This window comes from Cucurbita moschata, unplaced genomic scaffold, assembly GCF_002738365.1.
Source record: "Cucurbita moschata cultivar Rifu unplaced genomic scaffold, Cmos_1.0 Cmo_Scf00001, whole genome shotgun sequence".
NCBI classification, from domain to species: domain Eukaryota; kingdom Viridiplantae; phylum Streptophyta; class Magnoliopsida; order Cucurbitales; family Cucurbitaceae; genus Cucurbita; species Cucurbita moschata.
In genome coordinates this window covers 1-11401 of record NW_019268517.1, presented here as the reverse complement: position 1 = coordinate 11401, position 11401 = coordinate 1, and the positions used below count along the sequence as shown (strand labels likewise).

Below are 11401 nucleotides of genomic sequence, written 5' to 3'. Positions count from 1 at the left end.
TTTCCCAATTTGAATAGAAAGAATTCAACTGACACTCGAAACCAAGAAGTACAGAGAAAATAAACCTAAGAACTTATAGGACTCTACTTGTTTTCTTTTAGTTAAATTTAAAGCAGAAGTAGAGAATCAATTGCATAATCAAACGAAGTGCAAATTGATGGAGGAGTATCTCCAAACATATATTAAGAATAAAACAATGGCTAAGGTTCGAGGAAGAAAATGATATGAAGCTTAAAGAAACTGTGATATCCACAATCTAATAACAAATCAACTACAAACATTTCTGTCTACAACAATGAACATTATACATTAGTTGACAGATGCAGGAAAGCAAACAATAAGCTCGAGGAGAGGGGAAGGCATTGAATGAGGAAGGGAACTGCAAGATTGTGGGTTGGAGGTGAAATGTGAAATTTGGATATCAAATGATGCAACTAAATTTCTGATGGCTAACCATAAAAGTTTTGAACAGTGGGTCATCTCTTCTTTTATATATATTAAATAAACTATGAGCGGCAAGAATCGGTAGGTTTGCTATGCTATTGCTTTCAACAAGTGAGAGAGGACGTATCTGATGTGTTGCTGTCTTTCGGACCCGGAGAAGAAGTCGAACCTTTCATTTTGATGTCTCCAGTTGATTGTTGCTGAAGCTGATGCATCTGATGGTACTGGAAATGTTGTTGTTGCTGCTGCTGCTGCGAATGGATTTGAAGTTGCTGAAACTGTTGAGCAGTTAACAAAGTGTGCATTGCTTGACTGTTTGGGTAAAATTGTTGGCCAGCTCCATAGGAAGCAAAGTTTGTGATTGATCCACCATTTGGGATTGATTGACCAGTCAATACTTTGAAATGCTGAATTTCCTCTTTCAGTGCTTCATTTAGAGCTGTAAGAAAAGAGAGGTGCTAATAAAGTCAAGATGGGCTCCACGAGAAATTTATTGAATCTCATCAGGCCTCCTTTTTTTGATTCTAAAACATACTTTTCATTAAGGAAAAGTTTCAAAAAAGCTTCACAGAAACCACAGGATTACAAAAGCTTATCTCGTTTTCGAACATTTGAACCAATGAAGGAGAGGGATTGAAAGAAAAACGTGTTGATTACTTTCCATTTCTTCCACGAAAAGTCGTACCATTTTCACCCCAAATACTGAGGAGGATATTCCGAAGCAACAACTTTTCACATCCATGGAGCCAAAAATTATTCTGAAAGAGTGGAAGAGGACCACCAAAACCAAAGGTGAATGGAGAGAAGCAGTCAGATATGATGGCAGCGGGCCGAGGCTAAGCGAAGGGATGGCTAGGGTTCGGAGAAGAAAGGTTACCCCACACACTGCCACATTCTCTCTCTCCCTCTCTCTCTCAATAAGACACGCCATATCCTAAAATCATTCAAAAGCTATCTGATATTTCATCTAATCAACTTCTTGTTTAGTATCATCCCTTATTATGTCTCTACAAATGTTCACCTAGACCATGCTTGTACTGAACCCCCAACCCTTATTAACAACTATAAAAGCTCATATGATATAAGGAGACTTGTGGCATGTTTGAGAGTGATTACACTTTTGATTTTCATATCATATAAATTGATTTTAAAAACTAAAGCATGTTCGGGAATGATTTCAAATCACGACAAAAGCGATTTTAACCCTTTCAAAATCACTCTCAAACAAAAAAGTCTACAAATGTAAAAAATGCATACAAAATCATCTTCCAACAAGCACCTACATTTACTTAAAAAAATAAAAAACAGAGTGATCAGATAAAATTAAGAGAAGGCAAACATAGTGTGCAGTCACCTGAAAAATGAAATAAAAGATGAGGTCCTTACCATCTTGTAGGTGAACCTGCTGCTCCATTGTCTGCAACCGTAGCTTTAGTTCACTGTTCTCAGCAGTAAGACCGTTTGTGTCTCTCTGATAATAAGTAAAACACGATGTCATTACATACTGAAATACAGAGAAAATAAGATGCTGGAATTCAAATGATATGAAGAAATAGAGTGGGCATCCAAAAATATGATCAACACGATTAATTATGCGATAATCCACCTGTAAGAGGGTTAACTGAGCAGATAAAGAAGTTCCCTCTGTTTGCAGAGTCAGAACTTTCCGTTCAAGCTCAGCAATGTACCGCATCTTTCTCTCCTTTGACCTAGCAGCTGACTGTCTATTTGCCCATATCCTATGCGATACACAACATAGAGGATTATGAACAAATTTTCCGATTCTTCTTTTCATGGGAAACGGAAGGAACATAATACTTGGACATGAGAGCAAATAATCTCAAACATGAAAAGGTGTCTTGTAAACATAATACAGGGTTTGAAAAAGTCTCCAGGCACTTTGAGATAAGAGAACACACAAACATAATCCAAGTAAATGATCGAACGCCAGTTAAATTCTAAAAGCTGTCTCGTAATACACCCAAAAGACTGGGTTCCATTTTCTTAGAGTTAAAATTCATCAAAAGAAGTTTTGATAGACAAATTATTTTATGTTCATAATAAATAAGGAAATTTCATCACAAGAGAAATGAGAGAGAAAAAAGACCATACAAGGCAAAAAGTTCAATGATTTGGTTCCTACCCACTCAAATATACACATTTTTATTCATTAGAAAGCAATGTTGTACAAAATGCAGGGCCAGAGAGTTTAATCACTAGTTCAAAAGTTGCAACGACCTTTCATATACAGAGAATAGGAATAGCATCAAGTAATTAATCAGCCAGGAAAAAACCTGGAAACTAACAGTAATAGTCATAAACTCATTGATGCTAACCAAATTACTCAATGAGGCCGCCACAATGAGGGTGCCTCATTAAAACCATCAGATTTAGACTTTCAAATTTATTTTCCCCTTCATAACCGATGGATACAAAAACAAAGTACTTTTACAATTAGTCTCTCATACATCCCATGGTAAAAAGCTACTAGTCTCTTGCGGCAGGTTCCTTGAATAATTTCTCCTAAACTTGTAGTCAAATGTCTAAGTATTGACAAAAACACTCCATATTATCATACATTTCTTCAATTTTGGGTAAAGGATCCAAATTAGCTGAAATGTTGAATTGACATAAATAGCAACGATAATTCTGACCATCACATGAGCAGGCATAGTGGATAGAAAATAGTCAAAATAAAGCAACAAGGAAAACCTGCCTGTGGATATGGATATATCATTAAGAAAAACACACATTTTTTTTAATGTTAAACAAAAAATAGGAGAAGAGATCCAAAGAAGTTATACCTCTTTGCACGTTTGGGGTCAATTAGTGCAAGCTCAGCAAGCTTTGTAGCTGACGCGGATTTCTTGGAGTCAGCAGCAGAGACTTCTTCAGACCCTGAGACAAGCATCTCAGGCTTTATGGTTGACAAACCATCCATGGACTGGCTATGCTGGTGTCTTACTCTTGGCCTCTCCTTCAAGCCAACAGCAGCATCGTCTTTAGATGTTGCTGCTCCAATTTCTGACGAAGGAGTTGATCTTGCATCTACAACAGCAGCAGATGACTCGCCAACTTGCATTGCAGAGGTAGCAGAGGAAGAATTGAATTTGTCCATGTCGAGGTACATGGACAGCAAATCTTCCTCAGTGTCATCAGAAAAGGAAGGCCCATCAGCACTGCCAATGACACCTAGGTCACTGTTGAAACATATATCATCAGGAAGGGTCAGTATTTCTGAATGAGCACGTCTGTGACCAATATTTCTTGGCGGGTTATCAGGCATCCGACAAATATCATGGCTGAACCGATTAGAATTAGTGGACATTCCGTGACTGAATTGACTTGAATCAGAATTAGCACCCGAAGCCATTGGAGGAAGCGTCATTGAAGACGAGGTTGCCTCAGATTTTCCATTGAAACTGCTTCCAGTTGGAGAAAGACCTGGGTAACGACTTGATGGGGATAGAAATCCACCAGAATGGCTCTGGGGTTTGTCCTTCTCCATCAACTAAAAACACCTTTGTAAAGAAACTAAACAACACAGAAATTCCAAGTCACAAATTCGTCATCAAACAAGCAAAACTCCACGTACTAACACTGCTCTAAAATGGGTTTTCAAGAAGTCGAATCAAAAGCCCTCAAAACTAGACACGCATTACAAATAAAGTGGTGGAAATCAAAGGAACAAAACAACAACCAAGACGTAGATTGCAAGAAATCAAACTAGACATGCATTACAAATAAAGTGTTTGTTTTGGCCCTTTAATTTCGTTTCTTATCTCATTTTTAACACAATTTCAGCACAACATTATACATAAATTTCTTGGAACATAGTCATAATTTTGTTTAAGAGTTTCCATTTAAACCACAAAGAATTTGGGTTAGAAATTTGCAAACACAGATCAAAATGGTCACTTTTAAAAAATATAAGAACCAAAATGGACTTTTTTTTTAATTTTATACAAGAATCAATTGGATCGAGACTGGTATCAAAGAAGGCTATGAGGAAGCTGCCAAAGGAAAAAGGTTACAGATCCACTCAAAGCCAGAAACAATTTCTTTAACCATCCTATTGCAAAATTGAGATTGAGAATGTTATTAGCGAAGGAGCCGAAAAAAGCTTCCAAAAGCAAAATGCCACAGATCCACTCAATGACATAAACAATTCAACATGGTTCAAAGAAAATAAAAATAAATTCTGGAGCAGAAGAACTCTCCAAGAAGAAAAGAATCGTATAATGCAGCAACAATTTATATGCCCCAACGTGCAATGCAGAGTATGAACTCATTTCAATTCCCAGGATCTTCTTCCATTGACTACATATTCTTCATCCCTCAATTTCCATTCAGTCGAGTGGAATTCAAATCAACCCTCCAAAGGGGGGCAAACATTTACATGGATACTGAAAATCAATAACGAAATGAAGCATCTCCCGGTCTCAAATTCATATGATTGTGAAATATCAATTTTCAATCGAGCTTGAACTTGCAGACATTCATGAATGATCATAAGACGAAGATAGCAATAGAGAAAATACCTTGAGACCAAGAGAAGGAATAAGATCTGTGAAGAACACGAACAGAGGGAACATCCACCGTCGAGCCAGCGTCAAGGGGAGGGGGTGGGACAAGGCCGCTAGGGCTGTATCATTTTCTCTCTCTCTCTCTCTCTCTTTTTTTTTTTTTACATTAATTTTAGTAAATTATAATTTTGTAATAATTTGAAACTTTATGAATTTGAATATAGATAGCTAATTTCATAAAGAGCCAATCATCTCTCATTCATGTAATTGTTAAAATCACCAAATAAAAAAAAATTATAATATGAATAAAAAAATTTAATGTGTTTCCTTTTATATTTGTTGTTAAAAAATAATGTATAATTTGTAACCCGAACATTTTATAAAAAGTTAGGAAAACGTTAACCGTTTTGTTATAAATAGTCGAGCCTAATCTATCCTCACACCCACAAACACTTAGCTCGAGATCAGCTATGTGATGTCCTACCTTGGTTGGGAAGGAGAACAAACCACCATTTATAAGGGTGTGGAAACCTTCCCCTAGCAGACTCGTTTTAAAGTATTGAGGGGAAGCCCGAAAGGGAAAGTCCAAAGAGGACAATATCTGCTAGCAGTGGATCTGGGTCGTTACAAATGGTATCAGAGCAAGATATCGAACGATGTGCCAGCCTTCTTGCTGTTCCCGAAGAGAAGTAGACACGAGGCAGTGTGTCAGTAAGGATGCTGGCCCCAAGGGAGGTGGGTTTGGGGGCGATCCCACATTGATTGGAGGAAGGAAAGAGTGTCAACGGGGACGCTGGGCCCCGAAGTGGGGTGGATTGTGATGTCTCACATTGGTTGGGAAGGAGACCTTCCCTTAGCAGACGCATTTTAAAGCCTTGAAGGGAAGTCCGAAAGGGAAAGCCCAAATAGAACAATATCCGCTAGCGGTGGATCTGAGTCGTTACAAGCTACCACCCACCTACTTTCTTTTCCTCTCTCCTTTCCCATTCTTGCAAGTTGTTACAACATGTAGCTTTGCCAATCGCCTCACCTTACTCGTATTGACCGCCTTACACCACAATCACACGAGCTCATAGCTTGATGTTGCATATTAACTATGTTTGACTTCACAAACTTTGTGCTTATCGTGTAGTATAATGCATTGAACGCGGGAGCGAGGGTGGAGACAGTGATGGAGAGCGTTTATCCAACCGGAGAAATCTCTCTCATTCCCTCTTCCATTTCTCGACCCATTAAGATGGGTCTCAAGATCTGCGATATAAACGAACATCTCTACTAAAAATATTAAAAATATAATAAAAAATTGGCATTACTTTAGGACTAATGGGCTCACTCCTAGGCCTGAGCCCACAATTTGAAAGCAACCAAGCCACCATAGCCCGTATACCGGTCGGCAAGTGGTAGCACAGTCATCGAAGCCATGTTCGTTCGCCTTTGCCACTTACAGCTGCCCGCTTCAGGTACGCTCCATTTCTTCCTCCTCCGCTCCATCAAACACCCAACAATCTCTGAATCAATTTATGCGGTTTATTCAGTCGCAAATTTCTGGTAGTAATTCTCCAAGGTTCTCGTTTCATGATTCTTGGATCACGAGCGTATCTCCATGGACATTCTCTTTGCTCAGATCCAAGCCGACCTTCGCTCCAACGACGCGCTTCGCCAATCCGGTGCTCTCCTACAGGCGCTGCAACAATCCGCCGCCGGCCGGGATATCTCTGTTATCGCCAAGTCCGCCGTTGAGGAGATCGTAGCCTCCCCTGCTTCTGCCGTCAGTAAGAAGCTCGCATTTGATCTTATTCGCTCTACTCGTCTTACTTCGGATCTTTGGGACATTGTGTGCACTGGCATTCGCACTGATTTCGACTTTCCTGACCCTGATGTCACCGCTGCTGGGGTTTCAATTCTCGCTGCGATCCCTTCCTATCGCCTTGTCAAGCTGATTAGTGACTCCCATAAAGAAATTTCTGCTTTTTTCGATTCCAATAGTGATAATTTGAGGTTCTCGATCACCGAAACTTTGGGGTGTATTCTTGCTAGGGATGACCTTGTCACGCTCTGTGAGAATAATGTTAGTTTGCTAGATAAGGTTTCCAATTGGTGGTCGCGTATTGGGAAAAACATGCTGGATAAGTCGGATGCGGTTTCAAAGGTTGCGTTCGAGTCAGTCGGAAGGTTGTTCCAGGAATTTGATTCGAAGAGAATGAGTAGGTTGGCAGGTGATAAGTTGGTGGATAGTGAAAATTCACTTGCTATTAGGTCCAATTGGATTTCATCAATGGCGGACTTCGTTTGGAAGAAGCGAAATGCATTAATGGCGAGGTCCCTGATTCTGCCTGTGGAGAGCTTTAGGGCCACTGTGTTTCCAATTGTGTATGCAGTGAAGGCTGTGGCTTCTGGGGCAGCTGAAGTCATCAGTAAGCTTTCGAAATCTTCTACTGGAAATGGAACCACTATGGACTCAAGTGCGGAGAGGTTTGTGGGAGTCTCAGATGTAGCAACCCATTTGGCGCCATTTTTAGCTTCGTCGTTGGACCCGGCATTGATTTTTGAGGTAGGGATTAATATGCTGTACTTGGCTGATGTGCCTGGAGGGAAGCCTGAGTGGGCTTCTCAGTCGATCATAGCAATTCTCACGCTCTGGGATAGGCAAGAATTCTCTTCTGCTAGAGAGAGTATTGTTCGGGCAGTTGTTACCAATCTTCACCTCCTTGATCTGCACATGCAGGTATGTGTGTTCAAATCATCTATTCTACTTTTTGTTATGCAACATGTTGTCCTGCATTTTTGTGGCGTGTAACTAAGATTATAATTGCTTCACAAGATCTCATATCTTTGCCTGGACCTTAAAAGTAGGACTGTATCCTGACATATGATGTCTGTTGTTAGTAGGTTTCATTGTTCAAGAGACTACTTCTTATGGTGAGGAACTTGAGAGCAGAGTCAGATCGTATGCATGCCTTAGCGTGTATTTGTCGTACAGCTCTCTGTGTCGACCTTTTTGCCAAAGAAAGTGTTCGTAGAGGTCAAAAACCTCTTGCAGGAACTGATATTGCTTCTTTATTTGAAGATGTTAGAATTAGAGATGATCTTAATACTGTTACGAGTAAAGGCTTGTTTAGGGAGGAATTGGTTGCTTCATTGGTGGAAAGTTGCTTTCAGTTATCTTTACCTTTGCCCGAACAGAAGAACTCTGGGATGGAAAGCAGAGTTATTGGAGCCTTGGCCTATGGAACTGGTTATGGAGCACTAAACTGGACAGAGCCTGCATTGGAGGTGGTTGAAGTCTGTAGGCCCTGTGTCAAGTGGGATTGTGATGGCCGCACATATGCAATTGATTGTTACTTGAAGTTGCTAGTTAGGCTATGCCATATATATGATACCAGAGGAGGAGTAAAAAGAATCAAGGATGGAGCATCTCAAGATCAAATTTTGAATGAGACAAGGCTGCAAAACTTGCAACGTGAACTTGTGAAAGATTTACGTGAGGTATTTCAATTTGTATATCTTTCTCTGTTCTAATATATTGACCTGCTTTTAATGGTTCTTTATTGTCAACTTAATAATGTGGCAGGTAAATACCCCAAGAATAACTGCCCGTCTTCTTTGGGCAATTTCAGAGCATATTGATCTTGAAGGCTTGGATCCCCTTCTAGCTGACGATCCTGATGACCCATTAAATATTATCGTTACAAATATCCACAAGGTCTTATCGAACGTAGATTCAGCAGTAGAGACAACAAATAGACTTCAAGATGTGCAGGCAGTGCTTTTGTGTGCTCAGCGATTAGGCTCTCGTCACCCTAGGGCTGGCCAGTTATTGACTAAAGAACTTGAAGAATTCCGAGCTAATGGCTTGGCAGATTCAGTCAACAAACACCAATGCCGTTTAATTCTACAGAGAATTAAGTATGCTTCAAACAATCCAGAAAGCAGGTCAGTATATATTGCCTTGCTAAATATCAACTTTTTTATGGGTGGTTTTCAGTGCTCACCATACGATGGCCCTCAGTTTTCAAGGAAAATATTTTTACCTCTAACGCTAGTCCTTGCTGAACAACCCAAATAGGCTAGCACCTTTTCTTCATTTCGGTGAAACAAGCATTCTCTCCCAAACTTGGACTTTTCTGTCATTTCTAATGGGATTAATGGCTACTACAACTTTCTAGGTAGGACACTTTTATTTAGGTTTGGTTATCTTTTACATTTGAAGCCTGTTGAGTAAGGATGGTAGGCAGCAGAGGCTGGTTGGTTCATGTTAGCTTGTTTTTTATCCATCATCTTTGGAAAGAAGGACTCGAAGTTGGATTTGGGAGTTCACACTGCGAAACTCTTGTTTTTTCTTTTGTTTTTTATCCATCATCTTTGGAAAGAAGGACTCGAAGTTGGATTTGGGAGTTCACACTGCGAAACTCTTGTTTTTTCTTTTCAGATTTTTTTTCTTCTGTTTTTACTTGAAAAATAAACAAGTGACAAGTTTATTTAATGAAGTCAATTTTGCTTGATTACAGGTGGGCTGGTGTCAGTGAAGCCAGAGGAGATTACCCATTTAGCCATCACAAACTAACCGTGCAGTTCTATGAAGCAGCTGCAGCTCAGGACAGAAAATTGGAAGGTTTGGTTCACAAGGCTATTTTAGAGCTTTGGAGGCCAGACCCTAGTGAATTAACTCTTTTGCTGACAAAAGGAATTGATTCTACTCTTCTCAAGGTTCCTCCAACTGCAATTACTTTGACTGGCAGTAGTGATCCTTGCTATGTTGAAGCATATCATTTAGCAAATTCAAGCGATGGAAGGATTACTCTACATTTGAAGGTTAAAGATGTTTCTTTTCTCATTACTGCTGTTTATTTTGTTAATAGTCCATAATGTATCGGGAAAATACCTATCCCCTTAATGAACAAGGGTTCAATAGTAAAGAGACAAAAAATAGGATCATTAGGTTGAACCAACATTCTAGCTGCCTACAAACACCATACAAAAGTTACAAGAAGCGTACCTAATTGTCAGTAATAGAAAAGAAAAATGAAGAGCTCTAGAACACGAAGATATCCCACATGTAGCTACAGAAGCAGAATCACACTCAAAATCTTATGATGCAATACTTCCTTTAGTATTTTTGCCAACTCCTTGGTAAGGGCTTTATATATTAGGTAATGAGTCTAATTGCCCGAGAATCCTACTGATATGAACTAAGACATCTCAATTATACAATATAAATTTCAAAGAAGTTGTGAAGAATGTTGTCCAAATTATCACGAGATAAATCAGGTTACATTAAGTGAAGTCAAGTTTTATTAAAGTTGAACAAAGCTGGATCAAGCATCAAAAGTGTCAAAAAGAAGAATAATATTATACAATGAAAAAATCCAACTAAACAGAAGAGTCCAATTACAATTGACCTCTGATCGTTTACGTTAAGAATGAGTAATATCTCCAAAAGAAATTTACCTTCAATTTTCTTTAACACTCAATTACCAGTATCCTATGATATGACAGACCCTGAAAGCCAAGGAAGAGCTATGCATCAAGACTGGCTTAGCTAAAGAAATTCAATTACAAATATCCCTTATTATCTACAATCAAGAATAAAGGAATATCTGAAAAATGTTTTCATGCTTCTTTTACTATCTGTTGAATATTTATTTGGTTATCTTCTGGGTGACGTGTGAGTGTATCATGTTGCAGGTTCTAAATTTAACTGAGCTTGAACTAAATCGTGTGGATATCCGAGTTGGGTTGTCTGGAGCATTATATTTCATGGATGGTTCTCCTCAAGCAGTGAGACAGCTGCGTCACCTTGTGTCTCAGGTACCCATTTGTAGTGTATCATTTTTCTTTTCTTTGGTTATACTTTCCATTTTTTATAGTGGTTAGTATGTTGGACAGCAACTTTCCATTACGTGACAGAAAAAATACGGCAGCTATTTTCATTTTAAATTACTTCCGACTGTGATTGTTTAGAAGCCTATTGTAGACAAGAATATATAGCTCGATGGAACTATCAATTTAGTGAGTTTGATTGAGTCAACCACTGCCTAGCATTAAGCTTTTGAAATAAATAGATGTGCTCGTTAATGAAGATTTTGTTTCTTTTTAAGAAATATATTGATAAATGTAGCATCAGAGCAAGATAGTTATCTCTAATGATTGAAAAAACCTAGTAATTCAAATGTTGGCCCTTTTCGTTAAACAAATTTGAAAACTTGTGCTCGGAGAATGTTAAGAAACATCTTTAATAATTTATTGGTTATGACCTAATAAATTATTATGCCTTTGGGATCAATTATAAGTAACTTCTCACTTGATATTAGAAAAACCTTGTTCACTTGCTATCTCTTGCCTTGTTCCTCAAGGAAAGGCTATCTCACTACTCTGCTTCCCCCGTTTCCAGGATCCAGTTCTGTGCAGTGTGACAGTTGGTGTTTCACATT

At 38.9% G+C, this 11401-nt stretch overlaps 2 protein-coding genes across 2 annotated transcripts; one reads left to right on the top strand and one right to left on the bottom strand.

The window, feature by feature from the left end:
• Window positions 1–213: 213 nt before the first annotated feature.
• Window positions 214–5154, bottom strand: LOC111452907 (probable transcription factor PosF21). Its single transcript, XM_023093828.1, has 5 exons — window positions 4986–5154; window positions 3249–3978; window positions 2051–2183; window positions 1831–1915; window positions 214–883 (listed from the first exon to the last, which is right to left on the bottom strand). Exons 2-5 carry the CDS (start codon window positions 3950–3952, stop codon window positions 549–551), a joined length of 1257 nt encoding a protein of 418 aa, XP_022949596.1. The 5' UTR covers window positions 3953–3978; window positions 4986–5154; the 3' UTR covers window positions 214–548.
• Window positions 5155–6374: 1220 nt separating this feature from the next.
• LOC111445223 (protein TPLATE) lies at window positions 6375–11397 on the top strand (the record flags this gene model as incomplete). The annotated part of the gene is made up of 6 exons (XM_023083487.1): window positions 6375–7695; window positions 7860–8456; window positions 8542–8903; window positions 9479–9782; window positions 10656–10778; window positions 11362–11397. Coding segments are annotated over exons 1-6 (2544 nt in total), but the record flags the coding sequence as incomplete, so codon positions are not given.
• Between the last annotated feature and the right edge of the window lie 4 nt (window positions 11398–11401).

Bases quoted from the DNA above. Each gene is read 5' to 3' on its own strand.
- LOC111452907 (XM_023093828.1), bottom strand. From the start codon at position 3,952: ATGGAGAAGGACAAACCCCAGAGCCATTCTGGTGGATTTCTATCCCCA. The intron at 2,184-3,248 runs GTATAACTTCTT...TGTATCGCATAG, and splicing joins GACCCCAAACGTGCAAAGAG to GATATGGGCAAATAGACAGT. The intron at 884-1,830 runs GTAAGGACCTCA...CTTTTCTTACAG, and splicing joins GCAGGTTCACCTACAAGATG to CTCTAAATGAAGCACTGAAA.